We start from the raw sequence: 14,723 nt of genomic DNA on the forward strand, positions 1-14,723 counted from the left end.
TCACGTAGCAACCGTAAAGTAACGCACTCGAACGGGAAATGCAGGAGTGATACTGGAGCCTCGGTGCAACAGATATAGGAATCCTCAACCAAAGGATAGCCCGGCTTCATCCAGTGTTTTTGCACGAATATTACTGCTTTGGGCTCCGCAGGTAGTGTTTTCTCCGGGCCTGAAATGACACGGGACTCAGCTAACATCGATCCGTGGGATTGTCTAATCGGGTTATCTCGAGGCGGAGGCCCGGCGCAGTGGCAGACCAGTTTAGTTCAGGGCACTCGCAAGAGGTTCGTCTCAGATAAAACCTCAGGAGGATCGACCTGCTTCGGCCCGAATCAGTGCTTTCCTTATTGGAGTCATGTTTCACAATCCAGTCCTGTTTCAAAGTGAACCCTTTGACGCGCCGGCCCCCAATTTTGAATTCGTCCGGGGTAAATTGAGGCAAGATCTGAGTGCCTGGCAGCCCGTGAGGCCACACCACTACATAGTTCTGGGCCGCTCGCCGCGTCACCTACATCCGCAGCACTCGGATGATGAAGCGATTAACTCAATCCTCGTTTCAGCAGGGCAGACCCCTATCCGATGCCTATCTCATGGGGACCTACGAAAAGTATAAAGGGCTGGAACAGCCCCTTCCAGAGACATCACTACTCCAACATCCATCACATCACGAACTGGTGACAAAAAAAGAAGACAGAAACACGCCGTTACAGCCAGGTTCAACATGAAGTTCCTTTTTGCCTTCCTTCCTCTCGCTCTTGCAGTTCCTCACGGATCATCAATGCAGCGTCGAGAGGGCGATGATCGTGGCAACTATACTGTCAGTGGCCTGGGAGCTCGCAAACAGGAGATCACAGCCGCCGGCGGCACCTCTCAGGATCTTTCCATCGCCATGCTGGAGACGTCAGTTTACCAATTGCGTTTTGCTTTTATTCTAGGGCTCAAGCTGATTTACCTAGTGACACCATGACTACTGACTACACCTATGGTTGGTTCCCTGTTCACAAATCTCAAACCTCTAGCGACGGCTCACTAACAAGGACTCAGGGGACGGAAAGACCGGAGATGCAACCAACTTCGGCATCTTCAAGCAGAATTGGATGATGCTCCGTACATCAACTAGCCAGTTCGAAGTTTTATCTGAGGCCGATGTAGACAAAGGTGCTGTCTTGAAGTAGGTACACCGAGCTAAATCTTCTAGTACGCGGGCAAGGGATAACAAGGCCAACAGCTCGGATCTTGCGGCTGATATCACTGCTCGCCATGAGAGTGAGCAACACTACGGATATACCACCTGGTGCGCAGGTCACCGCAACGGAGCGAGTGGCCTGAGCAACCCCAACACCGATGACATCGCCAGTAAGTCCATTTGCATGATGTTTTTGGATGAAACCTAGTAACCGTAAACCAGCCTACAAATCCGCCATCGAGTGGATTCAGCAACAGATCGACGGCGATGAGAAGTATCTCACTGATGACACCCGTTTCTGGGTGGACGTCACGGCAATCTAAAATGAGCGCTGCCGTTATCAAGCTGTCTACATTGCACGCTTTCTTTCTTTGGTCCTGTGCTCTCTCCCTGAAGATGTTTGTTGTCTGACTATGGATCTCTTGGGCTGCTGTCTCTCGTTTATATCCCGCAGTTTCAATCGAGTTAATTTATTTATCAATAATATCGTAATCCCGAGGAACGAAGGCTGTCAGTCTCATTCTGATGGCGAGTAACGTTCACCTCTAACGAAAGTCTGCCTGCCAAACTGTCAACAAGGAAAGAGCTACCCAGTACGAACTACCTGAGCTAACTCTAAAAATTCCATAACTTAGGGTCTAGCTCTGCGATTAGACATTGATTCCTAGTTGAAACCCTAGGCAGTCTTTCATGGTAGCTTTAATATATACGTTTATTGCTAGATGTTGAGTACGGAGGCCGACGGTAGTATTATTGATAGTGCTTGTTATAGTTCTTGCTCATTTGCGGCTTACCTTCGCTTGCCGGCCAGTATCAAAGCCACAGGATTCCCCCGTTCCAAGGGAAATGTATTGGTAAGGCGGCGATTCCCGTGATGTTTGGGGTTTTGAACATTGTTGCTGATATCTCTTTGTTTGCTTACTCTCCTCTATTATCTAGAATTGCAGGCATACAGGTATGAGAGAGCAAGGTTTATGATTCTCCTCGGCCTTGCTTGTATATCAGTAATATCCTGTTATCATAGATGTTCTCCTGGGTGCAAAAAGGCCAATGCACTTACCTCAACTCTCATCTTAGGACCAGGCCATTGTTGGGGAAGCGCATGGAGGCCTCGCGTGTGTTGGTGTCGAGGTTGGCCGCGAGATTGTCCAGTAATTGAGATCGTGGCGACCGGGTGCTCTGAGGATCTGGCCCCAGACAGAAGTCAACAGTATCAAGCAGTGGAGCAAACCCTTGGACGAGCTCACGGGGAGTGTAAAGACCAGTCTTGAGAGCCCAGGCTTCGCGAGGCTCGTTCGTGTCGTGAGCGCCAGCATCCGGTTAGGGGCTGATACTGTGGCAAACGAGGATTCCTACCGCACTTCCACCCAATTGAGGCAGCTGGAAAGCGCTGTTCTCTGTTGCTGTTCTCATGGTAGCGGCTCTTATAATGTCGAGGAAGACTACTAATAGAAGTCGTAGAATCGAAATGTAAAACGGGACAGTGGGTGGCCATGGGTCACTTATATAGCACGTCCCAACCCAGATTCTCTTAAGGTTATTTTTTGAAATCAGACGCTGACAGGTTATTTCTCCCATTTACGTCCACCTCTTCCTCATGGACGTCGGAGAACTGTGCTTGTTGACACTGGCGGAGAAACGTGGTCGGTCGACAACGGAACTCCGATGCACAACCAACGAGACCACAGTCGACACGCCGAACAGTTTCAAATAGCTTGAAGTGAATTAAATACTGTTGTTTTAAGCAAACTGCTCCAATGTGCAAAGGACAATAAGCGATCGAATCTGACTTGAGTCACCAAACCCGCTAGTGGTTTCAGCGCTCGCCCGAAGATCGTCCTTGGGGAAAGCCGACAACAGAGACCTGAGTGACAAACGGGAGGCGTTCTCCAGTCCATTGTCACCTACGTTCCCCATAGACGTAGACAATGAACTGGTGTCGTTGGGGGTGGTGGCAATCGCTTCCTCCCATTCTTTCTCCGTTCCAGCGCCCCAGAGAGCACGACTGCAAGGAAGGGAAGGGGCATCTCTAGAAACGTTGATCATTAAGCGGCTCATAATATGCTGGTTGCCGCCTGGAAAACGGGGTCACGATTGGTGAAAAAGTTGACGATATTCGCGAAGACAGTGCGCCGGGCGGTTTCAGCAACGGCCCATTTCACCCAGGGCGGGTTGTTGTTGGTACATACAGATGGCATGAGAGAGGCATCATACATTTCTACGTACGACTGCGAGTAGCTCCAGGCCATTCTCGCAAGGAACGGCCATTTTATGAGGCCCTTTCGAGCAAGGCTGCTGTTTCCGGCGGATCAGATTCCTCAACGGGGGCAAGACGGAGCGCGAGAGTCTCGTATAAGGGCATCCCATTGCTCCATGCAGTGGTAATTGGGCTGATGTCGTTAGTGTGGCTATATAGTTGAGCTTGCAGAGGCCTTATATATGTTTCAATTATAGCGTGCCTTTCACTTTCAGCATTTATGGCGCGCTTGACAAAATGCCGACCCTGTTTCACAAGCAATCCACTCGCACTGCAAATTGCAACGGGTGTATGTGCCAATATGGCCACGTCGGGAACACCATCATTGAAAAGATTCCGATGCACAAACGGGCAGTAGAAATCATCCTTCATACAGGCAACCTCTGTCCGTCGGAGATTGATCCCTCTAAGGCAGCCCAGATATGTATGCGAGGAAGCCGTTCATGAACAACCCGAGAATTTGACCTATAACAGCTGCAGAGGTCAGGCCCGGCTGCCACTGAGATGAAATCATGAAATCTCGAACTTGCCGGGCTGAGATGGGTCTGGGGTACCATATTTCTGTTTAAACTCGGGGAAAGTATAGAAGCTGACGAGAAGCGTTGTGTCGTACCATCCCATAATGATGGTTGACGAGATGAGGATTGACCACGCGATGGCCTTTGGGTAGAGTTGACAGCCCTTGAGTAGCGACATCTTTTGCTCCGCTCGAGTGGCTGCTCTAGCGCCCGGCGACAGCTGTTGCAGGCTGGGGATACTGGCCGACAAGTTGGGAAAAAACATCCTCATGATGAGAATGTGGGCTTTACCTCGGTGGCAGCTCATAGAAGGAGACCTCAGCGAGGTTGCCGCGATGTTTGGAAGCCATATAGCAGGGCAAAGATTTAGAAAACGGTCGTACGTCCATATAACAGGTTGGGTTGACCGCCGTCCTTCTTAAAGTTAGGGATTCTTGGGGTAAACGAGGGGAGGGATTCAGTTACGACTTTTCCCAGATTCCTGGAGTTAGAGTTGTCTATCGCAGTTGATGAGTCTCATACTTTGGGATGCCCACAGGAAGCGCGGTTGATGGTTCTCTCGCCACTCTAGGGACGAGAGTTCGTCCTGCGGTTTTCTGGGAGCATGGTACTAGGGCTACCAAAGAAGAATTGGGAATAGAGTCAGTTTTCGTCTTTTTCTGTGGGCTTCCTTAGCGTTCTGGCGGGGAGTGCTTGGGGTAGTTCGTCTCCATGTCCCCCATACAGACTACAGAAGGCCAAAATAGAGTTCAGCGAGCACATCCCTTCCATCAATTTCTCTTCTAAGCTCAGATACCCTAGACTTCAGAGCTAGGTCCGTGCCGAAAACGGGCAATCATGACCAGCCTCCCAGCTCTCGGCTTCGATGCTCTCGAGCGGAACGTAAGACACATGAGGACGCCGGCGAATAAATATGATAGGGCTCATTTTACTTATGTTTGACAGTCAGTTGCCTTTGTTGCATTAGCGTCAGGGGTTTTGTCTCCACTGTTTCAGCGTACAGACGGGCTTCCGCCTCCCTTGACCTCAAATAGGCAGTCTTCCGCCAATATCACCGGGACCCCGAACCACTGCAACTATTCGTAAGCACAATGTGCGTGTTTTGGCTGTTAGAATCATTAGCTTGGTGAAACATTGGCCCGCGATTTATCTGATGGTAGGAAAATCCGGGGTTGCCCCTTTCGGGCCATCGGAGGCAGTGGTCTGATGGATACCTTTAGGGCCGTGTCGATCTTGACACTTGGACATACATGGGTACCTGCACCACATGTGAATGGGATGTGCTGCCGTAGAAGGATTGAGGATGTACCCTGGAGTGTAGATGTCGTATCCAGTCAACTCTTCTGTCCTTAATCCAGAACACGGCAGGCTCGGAAATTATGCTAGAAGTCATGTTACAAGAGGGCAAACCTGGTGGCTTGACAGAAGAAGCAATCTCGCTGCAGATTGTTTCATCTGAAAAAGATATAAGGCGCTGAAGAATCGCTATGCTCCAAACTCCTTTCTGTAACAACAAACACTACGATCATCTTGACAGACAAAGAAAACAACAAACAACATCATGAAGTACTCTCTATCTCTTATTTCAACCATCGCACCGCTTGCCTTGGCAACCCCCCTTGCCAGACAATCCGGCTCGAGCCCTTCTGTCGACGGGCTGAACTTTGTCATTGATGGCGAGACTGGTTACTTTGCTGGAACAAACGCATACTGGCTCCCATTCCTTACCAATGACACCGACGTCAATCTTGCAATGGGCCATTTGGCGGAATCAGGCATCAAGATCCTCCGTGTCTGGGGTTTTAACGATGTGAACACCGTTCCTGCCGATAATGCCACCGTCTACTTCCAGCTTCACAAGAACGGCGCTTCCACTATCAACACTGGAAGCAACGGCCTTCAACGTCTGGATTCTGTTGTTTCTGCAGCAGAAAAGGAGGGAATTAAGCTGATTGTCCCGTTTGTGAACAACTGGGATGATTACGGCGGCATGAATGCCTACGTTACAGCGTATGGCGGCAGCGATAAGACGAGCTGGTATACCAATGCCGATATGCAGAACGCCTACCAGACCTATATAAATGCAGTGGTCTCTAGATACGCGAATTCGACTGCTATTCTGGCCTGGGAACTCGGAAACGAGCCGCGTTGTTCATCATGCAATACTTCTGTCATCAATAAATGGGCGACAGAGACGAGTGCGTTTGTTAAGTCTATCGATCCCAACCACCTGGTGGCTATTGGAGACGGTACGCTTTTTGACTATTAGCTACTCCATCCTGGTCATAACGAGCTAATTTATGTTCCAGAGGGCATGGGTCTTGATGGAGCCAGCGATTATCCCTATACCACCTCAGAGGGTAATGACTTTGCTCTCAATCTGGCCATTCCCGACGTCGACTTCGGCACCTTGCATCTCTACACTGCAGACTGTACGTTCGATCCATCCATATTGCCTGTGTCTCGTACTAACCAGCAATAATTGGTCAGGGGGCGTGGGTAATAACTCCTGGGGGAACCAATGGGTCAAGGATCACGCCGCGATCTGCGAGTCCGTCGGCAAGCCATGCGTGTTTGAAGAGTATGGAATCAAGGGTGATCACTGCAGCGACGAGTTGGATTGGCAGGATACTGCACTTGCGGCAACTGGGGTGGCGGCTGATTTATTCTGGCAGTTTGGCGATACTCTTAGCGCAGGCAAAACAGCGGATGACCACTACACTGTGTACCACGGCACCGATGACTGGACCTGTGTGGTGACAGACCATGTTGCTGAGATCAATCGTGGCCAGCGCGGCAGGAAGTATGGCCGTCTTTGAATGTCCGAGGGTGGTAGCCGCTTGAGCACCGGTCAGGCTACGTAGGCAACTAGGTTGGTAAATTGCATTCGTCCATTTATAGTCACAAACAGATAGCAGCCGGATATACACTCAAAGCACAAGCAAAATATAGACAGTGCCAGAAATACGACACGCTTGACAATAACTGCAAGGCCCAAATATCCACCAAGTTGACAAAAAGCATGCTTCCTGTTGAGCGGCCTAGGACACGCGACATATATTAATAACAGGGTTATGAATTGCACATGCACAGGGGAAGGAGGGCGGAATGAGGCTGTATCGGCTACACGTACTTAGCCTACTAACGAGCGGATGCCCTAGATAATTCTCACTCATTCCAGGAAACGTGCCTGGGATGAGCCTCTATTCGATACTTGACGATTCTCCCGGCGATAGATACAATAAGGGATCGAGTTCTTACCCCGTCTTTTTTCGGCAGAGCTCGCTAGACCAAACACACATGCTGTGCCTCGGGCCCCAGTTCTCTCTGCTGTTTGGGGCAATGGTCTCCGTGGCTGTGATGCAACTGCCGTGTACAGCGCGGTGGCCTACCTACTTTGCCTTGCAGGGCTATCTGCATGCAATCCAAGCGCTTCAGACATCTCTAACCGATATTACAATAGCAGGCTGTGACGATCGCATCCTAGCAACTGTGGTCCTGCTTTCGGGTTTCGAGGTATATTTCCGTATCCTTCACTAAACTGAAACACTGTAGTCCTGCCGATCGGATACGACCCCTACTGTCGCGCCACATGTCACTGCCGCAGGGCTACTACTTACCCAACGCCGACCCTGCGAGTTCCGCACCAAGGCCGCAGCCACATTTGATTGCATATGCGTCGAGTCATTTCTGTATCATGCGTCTCTCATGATGATATTTGACCCGTCTCTAGACGCGCTCACGGAGAACCGAAACGAGCTTGGGCTCCCGCTGTATTTTGACAAGCTCACAAGCCCAACAATCCCCTCAGGGGAAACTGTTCTACAGGCCTCATACAAGTTTTTTCTACTCATTGCCGACGTCACGAAGCTATCCTCGTCTCTCTAGGCTGCTCGACAGCGCCGAGGTCATCAAGTGGCGCAGTCTAGACTATGAACTGTCGCGCTGGACCCATTTCACTCGCTCCGCTGATATATCTCTCGCGTTATGTTACCTAGCAGTCCAGATCCTGCTTCAGAAGATGAATCCAAACATCACCTCTACTGAACGAATCCGGCGAGTGCGCTCGTGTCTAGAAGGAGGTTTGCAGCGGGTCCCTGTCTTGAAGATAGATTCTTACCCGCCCGAATATCTGCTATGGCCGATGGCTATCCTTGGGCCCATTGCCGTAAGTCTCGAGGAGAGGAGAATTATACGAGATTCCATCGCCTCAGTTTCTGCTAGGGCGCTAGGGGGCCAGGGGGCGTGGGTACAGAAAAGGTAGGAACGAATTTGGAGAACCGCCAGTCCTGCGTCTGGGTCTCTAGAGCCCAATCTTGTCGGGCTGCAGCTTCTGCTTGATCAGGGGTGATTTTCGATTATCAAGTTGAAGTTCATATCGGCAGCAGTGATTTGCAGTTGGTTTAGAGCCACAAGCCGATGGGCCCACGGTATTTGGAGACCCTGTCCGGTGATTCGCTCGGCTGGGGTATGTCTTTCTTTAGTGGAGAAAACTCACCAATCATTGATATTTGCGCGCTTCCCCGCCAATGGAAGCCATCAGAATATCATGCAGGGCAATCGAAGGTGCTGGTTGTTAATCCAAAAAGATGGGCAGGTTACTTCCCTCTTCTCGTCTACATCGATAGCAATCTTATTCTATCTTATCTTTATCTACACCATATATATCGTCCTCGAGATGTCAGGGACAATCTCCTCCCTTGTCGAAGAGCGCTACCGCGATTCACAATCCTCCACCGTCCGCCCTCCAACCGACCCCGCCAATCCTCTCCCCGAAGCCCTATCAACAATCCTCTCTCACAAATCCTGCCGTGCTTTTCTCAGCACCAAGCTTGGATGGAGTAAATACAAATCCAAAGCCTTAGCGTATTAAGAAGGCTCGGCACAGCTAGAGCTATGTTTTGCTAATAATGTACCATATAATTCTGATTCTGCTGCTATGGCTTGAGAATAAACATATCTATCCATGTATGCCATACCGAACATAGAATTTGAGGATCATCGTCAATTGCTGAAAACAACTTCAATAACACTAATGTTAAGCATCTGTGCCCCTACTACTGGGCCAATGCTTCTACGCCGACTATCGCTATCCCTGGTAGCCCATCAATTTGGTTACCACCAGAGGTTGCTTGAAAGCTAAAAAAAGGGACATGGTCTTATTTACATAGCGATAGGGTGGTACGGAAATCTCACTCCCTTACTTTCATTCCTTTAACCACTCAGTCAATATGCAGCCACTGCTTCTGGAGCCGCGGCGAGAAACACAAATAGGCCCTATCCGCTAGGGAGTCCAGCACATTTAATAGAGACTTGAGGACACGAGACAACTATCCTTTTGTCCGGAAGTTGAAGAAAAAAGGCTAGACGGCTGATGATGTTCCCTATGGCATGCTACTGCTGGGCAAACTCAGTCTAGACTGAGACTTGATGTGATACTGGGTAGGAAGGCGTCTTGACGGGGTTAATGAATAGATAAAGTTTGATTGGCACTGCGGATAGTTGCTTGACTGAGCAGTGGCTTGGGAAGTCATCAGATATTCTTGAAACCAGTTATTTATTTTCAAAGTAAAATTGGTTTGCAAACTTATACAAGTATTATTTTGCTGCCCAAAAAAACCAGCTTGCAGCATAAGCAAGCCCTGTTATTTGGTTTGCGTGATCCGCGAGTAGTAGGCTGCCGCTGGAATTGTGGGATTTTTCTGGTCAATCTTTCCCCGGTCCTGAACCATCAGCTGAGGTGTCTCCAAGACTGCAAACATCGCATATTCAAGAAAAGGGGCCCTCCTAAGGTGGGCAATATGGACCTAAGGCCCCCCTCTCGCTGAGGCGGTTCGGCCATTCGCTAGACATTCCCAACTCCCACCCGACACAAGCGAGGACCAGAATCAAGTAGGCAAGGAAGCCGCAGCCTACGGTTGTAGGGAGCCTACCAGCCGCTCTGCTGCTTGAATTTCACCCGGTAATGCTCTCGTGGCGCCTCGGTGTTTATAAAGGCTGGCTGACTCCCTTCTTTCTTTTCTTTAGATATGTTATGGAACGGCCTCCGGCTTATGCTTTTCAATCCTTCCAGCATTCTATTCCCATTGGGCTCGCCTTCAGCCCAGGACCGTGCGAAGCATCTCTAGGACAGACTGCCATCGACTGGTACAACCCATGCATGGACCACATTTGACGTTGAGGTCAACAATATCTACAGCGCCACTGGGCCTACTATACTCGTCCCATCAATAATTTGATGAAAACGTCCAGTTATTGAAGAGGGCTGGGGGTTTTGGAAGAGTGGGGGGCACAACCAGTAAAGGAGGGTAAAAGGGCAAAAGTAGCTTCTATTTCTGCGGCATTCACAAATTTTCACTGACATAAGAGACGCCAGGTGTAGAGAACAGAAACACAATGACTCAGACCCTAAGATGGTTGAAACTCAACTGCCTCATGTTTGCCACGGTTTATTGTATATTCCCTCCGTCAGGTTTGTGGAAACCATAGATCCCTCGGGAGTAGGATTGGGAGAAACTTGACGGCCTCGTCCATGGCGCTTAGTGAACTCAGAGGGAGGTTCGCTTCGAACTTCAGCAGCAACAGCAGCCGCGGATGATGTATTGGTATGTGAAAGTGGTGTTTCATTTTCGGGATACCGGATGTTGATGGTTGCGAAATCCCGTGAGATTTGTTGAACTGTAGCATCATTGATATGGCCTCCCACTTGCCTCGACCTCCATCCTAAGCCCTGGTTGCTTCCATTGATAATACTCCCATCAGTGGAAACCATAAATTGCACGGCATCGCCTGTCGAGCGTTTGACAATAGTACTAATGTTCTCCTTCAAGTGTTTGTCAGCTTTCGAGCAGATATCGATACACTGGCGAGTTGTCTCCCACTGATCCTTTAGCAGTGAAAGCTCTGCATGTTCTTCGTCAGATGTTATCACTGTCTTTGACTTTGCTAGTAGTCGCTCCATTATGCCAGTCATATGCTTGCTCAACTTTGTAGCCGCGGTATTAAGGCTATCCTTGCATTCTTGCAAACCCTCATTGACAACTTTTTCGGGAAAAGCGCTTGAGTCGCGTGATCCTGATGAGCTGCTGTCGTCTTTTCTTATGATCCCGATGAGCTGCTGTCGTCTTTTCTTATGATCCCGATTTCATTTATGTAGTCGGATAACTGAGTACAGATCTGAAGGCACCTCTCCGTGCTAAGCCGCTCGTCCTTTAGTTGCTGCAGTTCAGGCACATCCGGACAAGGCTCTGCCATAGATTTCTCAAGTAGACACTCCATCTTTTCGTCGAGGCTTTCAAGGTGAGCTCCAAGGTCAGCTTTGGCGGTTTTAATAAGGTTCTCGTGTGCTTTGAGATGTTCGGCGGTAGCGGATGATTTGCGACTAAATACGTTATTAGAGAAGGACAAAAGACGAAAAGGGAGTGTGGCTTTTGGAGCTCAGGGCTCGTATGGGCCTGCAATTGCTTCACCATACACTGTCTCAGAGTCACTTACAGATGTGCATCAGCAAGAGCAATACTGATAGTCAGTTTGTACCCAGAGATCAACTCTCTAAAGCCATTAATGTCGTCACCCATGTATCTCAACCTTGCCCAGCCTCGGAGGCTGGTTCTCCCACTGTCGGACTGGGGCAAACATTTCCTAACCTCTTTCTCGAACTCCTTGCAGGCAGTACCGCATCGGAATAACGGAAAGTCGAGTGCGGATAGGTTGACATCAGTGGTTGCTCTGACAGTATCAGTGAGTGGGCCTAAAACTTCAGTCAAAGCCTGAAGTTCGTCTAAAAGATCGCGGACATGTTTTGGATGCGATTGAAAGCTCTTGACTGTGTCATACAATGCAACACCAGCATTAAGAGCGAAAGTAGACAATGTCAGCAGCCCGGAAGCCGCACCGATAGCCTCTGCCATTGTGACGATTTGCTGCTATAGCGGTCGCAGGAGGGAAGAGGGGTAAGGAGGAGAAGCTGATAACCGTTTGAGGCTGAGATCAGTTGGCTTTATAATCGTAGGGGAAAGCCATCGAGCGCCAATCATGTGCGGAGTATAAGCGCCAGTTGTTGGCCAGGATTTACTTGGTGACGGAATGGAAAAGCCAGGATTTACTTGGTGACGGAATGGAAAGGCCGAAATTCACTTGGTGGCCAAATGGAAAGGCCAGTGACAAGCATCCCCATTGTGATGGAATCTGGTTTCCTTGAGAAGCGACGAGGGAAATGTTGGAAAGCAGGCTGCTTGCCATTCTGCCATGATTAGCCGCCCCTCAAGAGACAGCAAAGATCCGCGTCAACGATGAATTTGCCACTGATCAGCGCCCTCTCGTGTCGTCTAAGCACTAAAATCTCTGCCCTCTTGATATCTTGGGCTATTTATTGAATCATATGCCGTTTGATGGAAACTGCTTCTAGATTTTTGGTCTTAAACACCAGCTTATCCGCTCGTCTGATCGAAGGGCAGAAGGTGAAATGTGGCGGAGGTGCGGCTCAGCAGCTAACGCTGTTCTCAGATATACCCACTGTGAAGGCGCATATCGCAGCACCGGCACAGGGTACTTGTAGCCTTACTGAATCGCCTTCTGTTTGTTACCTTGGAGCGAAAGCAGCTTCATCACTGATTGTCTTACGGGATGGCCAATTTGGACTATTCCCTACTAAGCCGCATGCGGTCTGGAACCCTGCAATTGTTCATGCAAGAGCCCGTCCATCCAGCAGCAAATGACTCTACTTTGCGCTCTGACGAATGTTGACTTCTCTATCTTACTATCTTACTCAGGAGGAACAGGGTCCTTCTCTCAAAAGTTGATGGCTTCTGGTTGGTTCGAATTCCCAGCAGCACAGTCTCTCAGTCTCTCAGTAGGGTAACGCGCATGGCCTATCGTATCGGCCTAGACCGACTTGACTATGTTCGCGCGCTCTACCCCGACTGGAGCACGGTTAGCAATGAAGATATCCAAGAATGGCGAGCGCTATGGTGGCGTATCTACCGACTCGACACATACTGCAATCTCGCATCCGGACACCGTACCTAATTGACGATACGGTCATCAGTGCCTTCTTTAGCGTCAGTCAGACAAAGGGTGCCTCGCAGGGAATCTTCTTGCCTCCTAGCTTGGACCGTCTATCTGAACTCCTTTCTGCCTCACCGTGGGCCTTTACCATTTTCACGACACTTATCTTTCTCGTTCTTCATAGAAAGTCGAGGACAGTGCCGCATAAGAGCCTCTGCTCTGGTATCGACCATGACATCACTGTTCTTCATTTACAGCTCAAGCATTTTGGGGGCATCTGGACTCTGTGAATCCGTGTCTGGGCCGCTTTCCTACGGTCATATTGCTTTGATCCTGTCGCGCTTCGAGGCGCCGCTGCATCCTAGGTTGTTGCAGTTTCTTTCATCAGCTCCGTCTGTTCTAGAAGCTTGTCAATAATATGAGCCTAATCAAATCGTCCATTATTATCTTTTGCCCCAGCTGCCATGCCAGAGCACATGCTATGAAATCCGACCCTTGACACCTGAGTCTATGTCCTGTAAGGCGTGACTGACAACGCTAATGGCCAGCCTGATCGACGGGATCTGTCTGCTAGCAGTCACACTCACCGGCGACCACCATCCGGCGTCGGCGTCGATTTACATACAGAGTACTCTGCATGTGGATGGACTAAAGTGCTGACCGCAGTTGACATCCCGCGTCATGGCGTTTGCTTTTGATACACGGCCAGGCTGCATATCGGTTTTTGCTTTTGCTTGCTTCACCAACTTCTTGCGGTGCGATGCGGGGATCGCGGTTAGCACCCTGCCACTAGTCTTTGGAGAGTACTCTGTAGGGTTATATTAAGGCCTTAAGCGATGTGGGGATCTTGAGGTAGAAGAATCGAGATTCTGCCGATCTTCGATTGATTATCCAGCTAATATATGGGCTCATTGCGACTATCGAGCAGAGGCCATCGCAATGCATGCATGGCACATCCTCCTAACACATCCAATGGAGTAAATCTACTCCGCGGGTGATCCCGCAACAGATCTCCCACAGGAGAAGACCTGCATAATGCCCGGAATCTAATCCGATTGAATACTCCGTACTGTACCTTAACCTACCAACGTCATGCTCCACAAAATCTATCACAAGCTGCAGGTGCGAGCTGAAGATGGAGCCTTGTGGTTCTCTGCTAGAGCGTCCTTGCTCCGGTCTTAAGATAGGTAAAGAGGAATTTGAGCTCTTCTTGCCTGGTAATAGGCCCATTGGCATGTCTTGTCAGCCAAATTTGCGATCTAACCTGTCTATAGTCGTATACTCTGCGTTGTGCTGTGGTTGAAGTGTGTGGAAATCTCATCGCCGATCTCAGCAAACAGGAAGAGCGAACCGACAACTACAAAACTCAGATTAACGCATTCTTCGACGTTCTGGAAGAGCGTTTTCTTGATATCAACCCCTATTGTCGTTGCCGAGCTATTCAGGTGTACATGAAAATATGCGACCTGGAGCAGAAATTCCCAAAACGCCGACAAGCAGCCGCAGAGCTAGCGGCAAGAAGCCTCGAGGACAAGAGCAGCAATGTGCGAAGGAATGCCATCAAACTGCTTGGCAAGTTAGTTTCAACGCATCCATTCAGTGTCATGCATGGCGGACAACTCTCTCTGAAAGAGTGGACAGAGCGTACGTCTGAGATATCATGACCCCAGGGCCTTGAAGACGTTTTTTTTTTCTGGGAAGATTCTTCTCTTATAGGTAATATTCTGACGTGACGCTCATTTTCAGGGGACCATTG

General features: G+C 49.5%; 4 protein-coding genes across 4 annotated transcripts; 3 read left to right on the forward strand and 1 right to left on the reverse strand.

Annotated features, from left to right (window-relative positions):
- Positions 1 to 721: 721 nt before the first annotated feature.
- On the forward strand, positions 722 to 1,509 carry BDV17DRAFT_284679 (glycoside hydrolase family 134 protein; the record flags this gene model as incomplete). Its single annotated transcript, XM_073760573.1, has 5 exons — positions 722 to 900; positions 957 to 985; positions 1,045 to 1,171; positions 1,229 to 1,356; positions 1,409 to 1,509. The coding sequence occupies 5 exons, from the start codon at positions 722 to 724 to the stop codon at positions 1,507 to 1,509; spliced, it is 564 nt and encodes a 187-aa protein (XP_073611348.1).
- Positions 1,510 to 5,522: 4,013 nt separating this feature from the next.
- manF (putative endo-1,4-beta-mannosidase) lies at positions 5,523 to 6,780 on the forward strand (the record flags this gene model as incomplete). The annotated part of the gene is made up of 3 exons (XM_073760574.1): positions 5,523 to 6,210; positions 6,271 to 6,393; positions 6,452 to 6,780. The coding sequence occupies 3 exons, from the start codon at positions 5,523 to 5,525 to the stop codon at positions 6,778 to 6,780; spliced, it is 1,140 nt and encodes a 379-aa protein (XP_073611349.1).
- A 1,739-nt stretch (positions 6,781 to 8,519) lies between these two features.
- Positions 8,520 to 8,860, forward strand: BDV17DRAFT_274468 (uncharacterized protein). Its single transcript, XM_073759131.1, has one exon. It carries the CDS (start codon positions 8,640 to 8,642, stop codon positions 8,832 to 8,834), a length of 195 nt encoding a protein of 64 aa, XP_073611350.1. The 5' UTR covers positions 8,520 to 8,639; the 3' UTR covers positions 8,835 to 8,860.
- Positions 8,861 to 10,394: 1,534 nt separating this feature from the next.
- On the reverse strand, positions 10,395 to 11,871 carry BDV17DRAFT_284681 (uncharacterized protein; the record flags this gene model as incomplete). Its single annotated transcript, XM_073760575.1, has 3 exons — positions 10,395 to 11,019; positions 11,127 to 11,342; positions 11,456 to 11,871. 3 exons carry the CDS (start codon positions 11,869 to 11,871, stop codon positions 10,395 to 10,397), a joined length of 1,257 nt encoding a protein of 418 aa, XP_073611351.1.
- Positions 11,872 to 14,723: the final 2,852 nt, after the last annotated feature.

The sequence above is a fragment of the Aspergillus undulatus genome (assembly GCF_047715775.1).
Source record: "Aspergillus undulatus strain CBS 261.88 unplaced genomic scaffold BDV17scaffold_67, whole genome shotgun sequence".
Lineage (NCBI taxonomy): Eukaryota > Fungi > Ascomycota > Eurotiomycetes > Eurotiales > Aspergillaceae > Aspergillus > Aspergillus undulatus.

Coding starts and splice junctions, on each gene's coding strand:
- BDV17DRAFT_274468 (XM_073759131.1), top strand. CDS start 8,640: ATGTCAGGGACAATCTCCTCCCTTGTCGAAGAGCGCTACCGCGATTCA.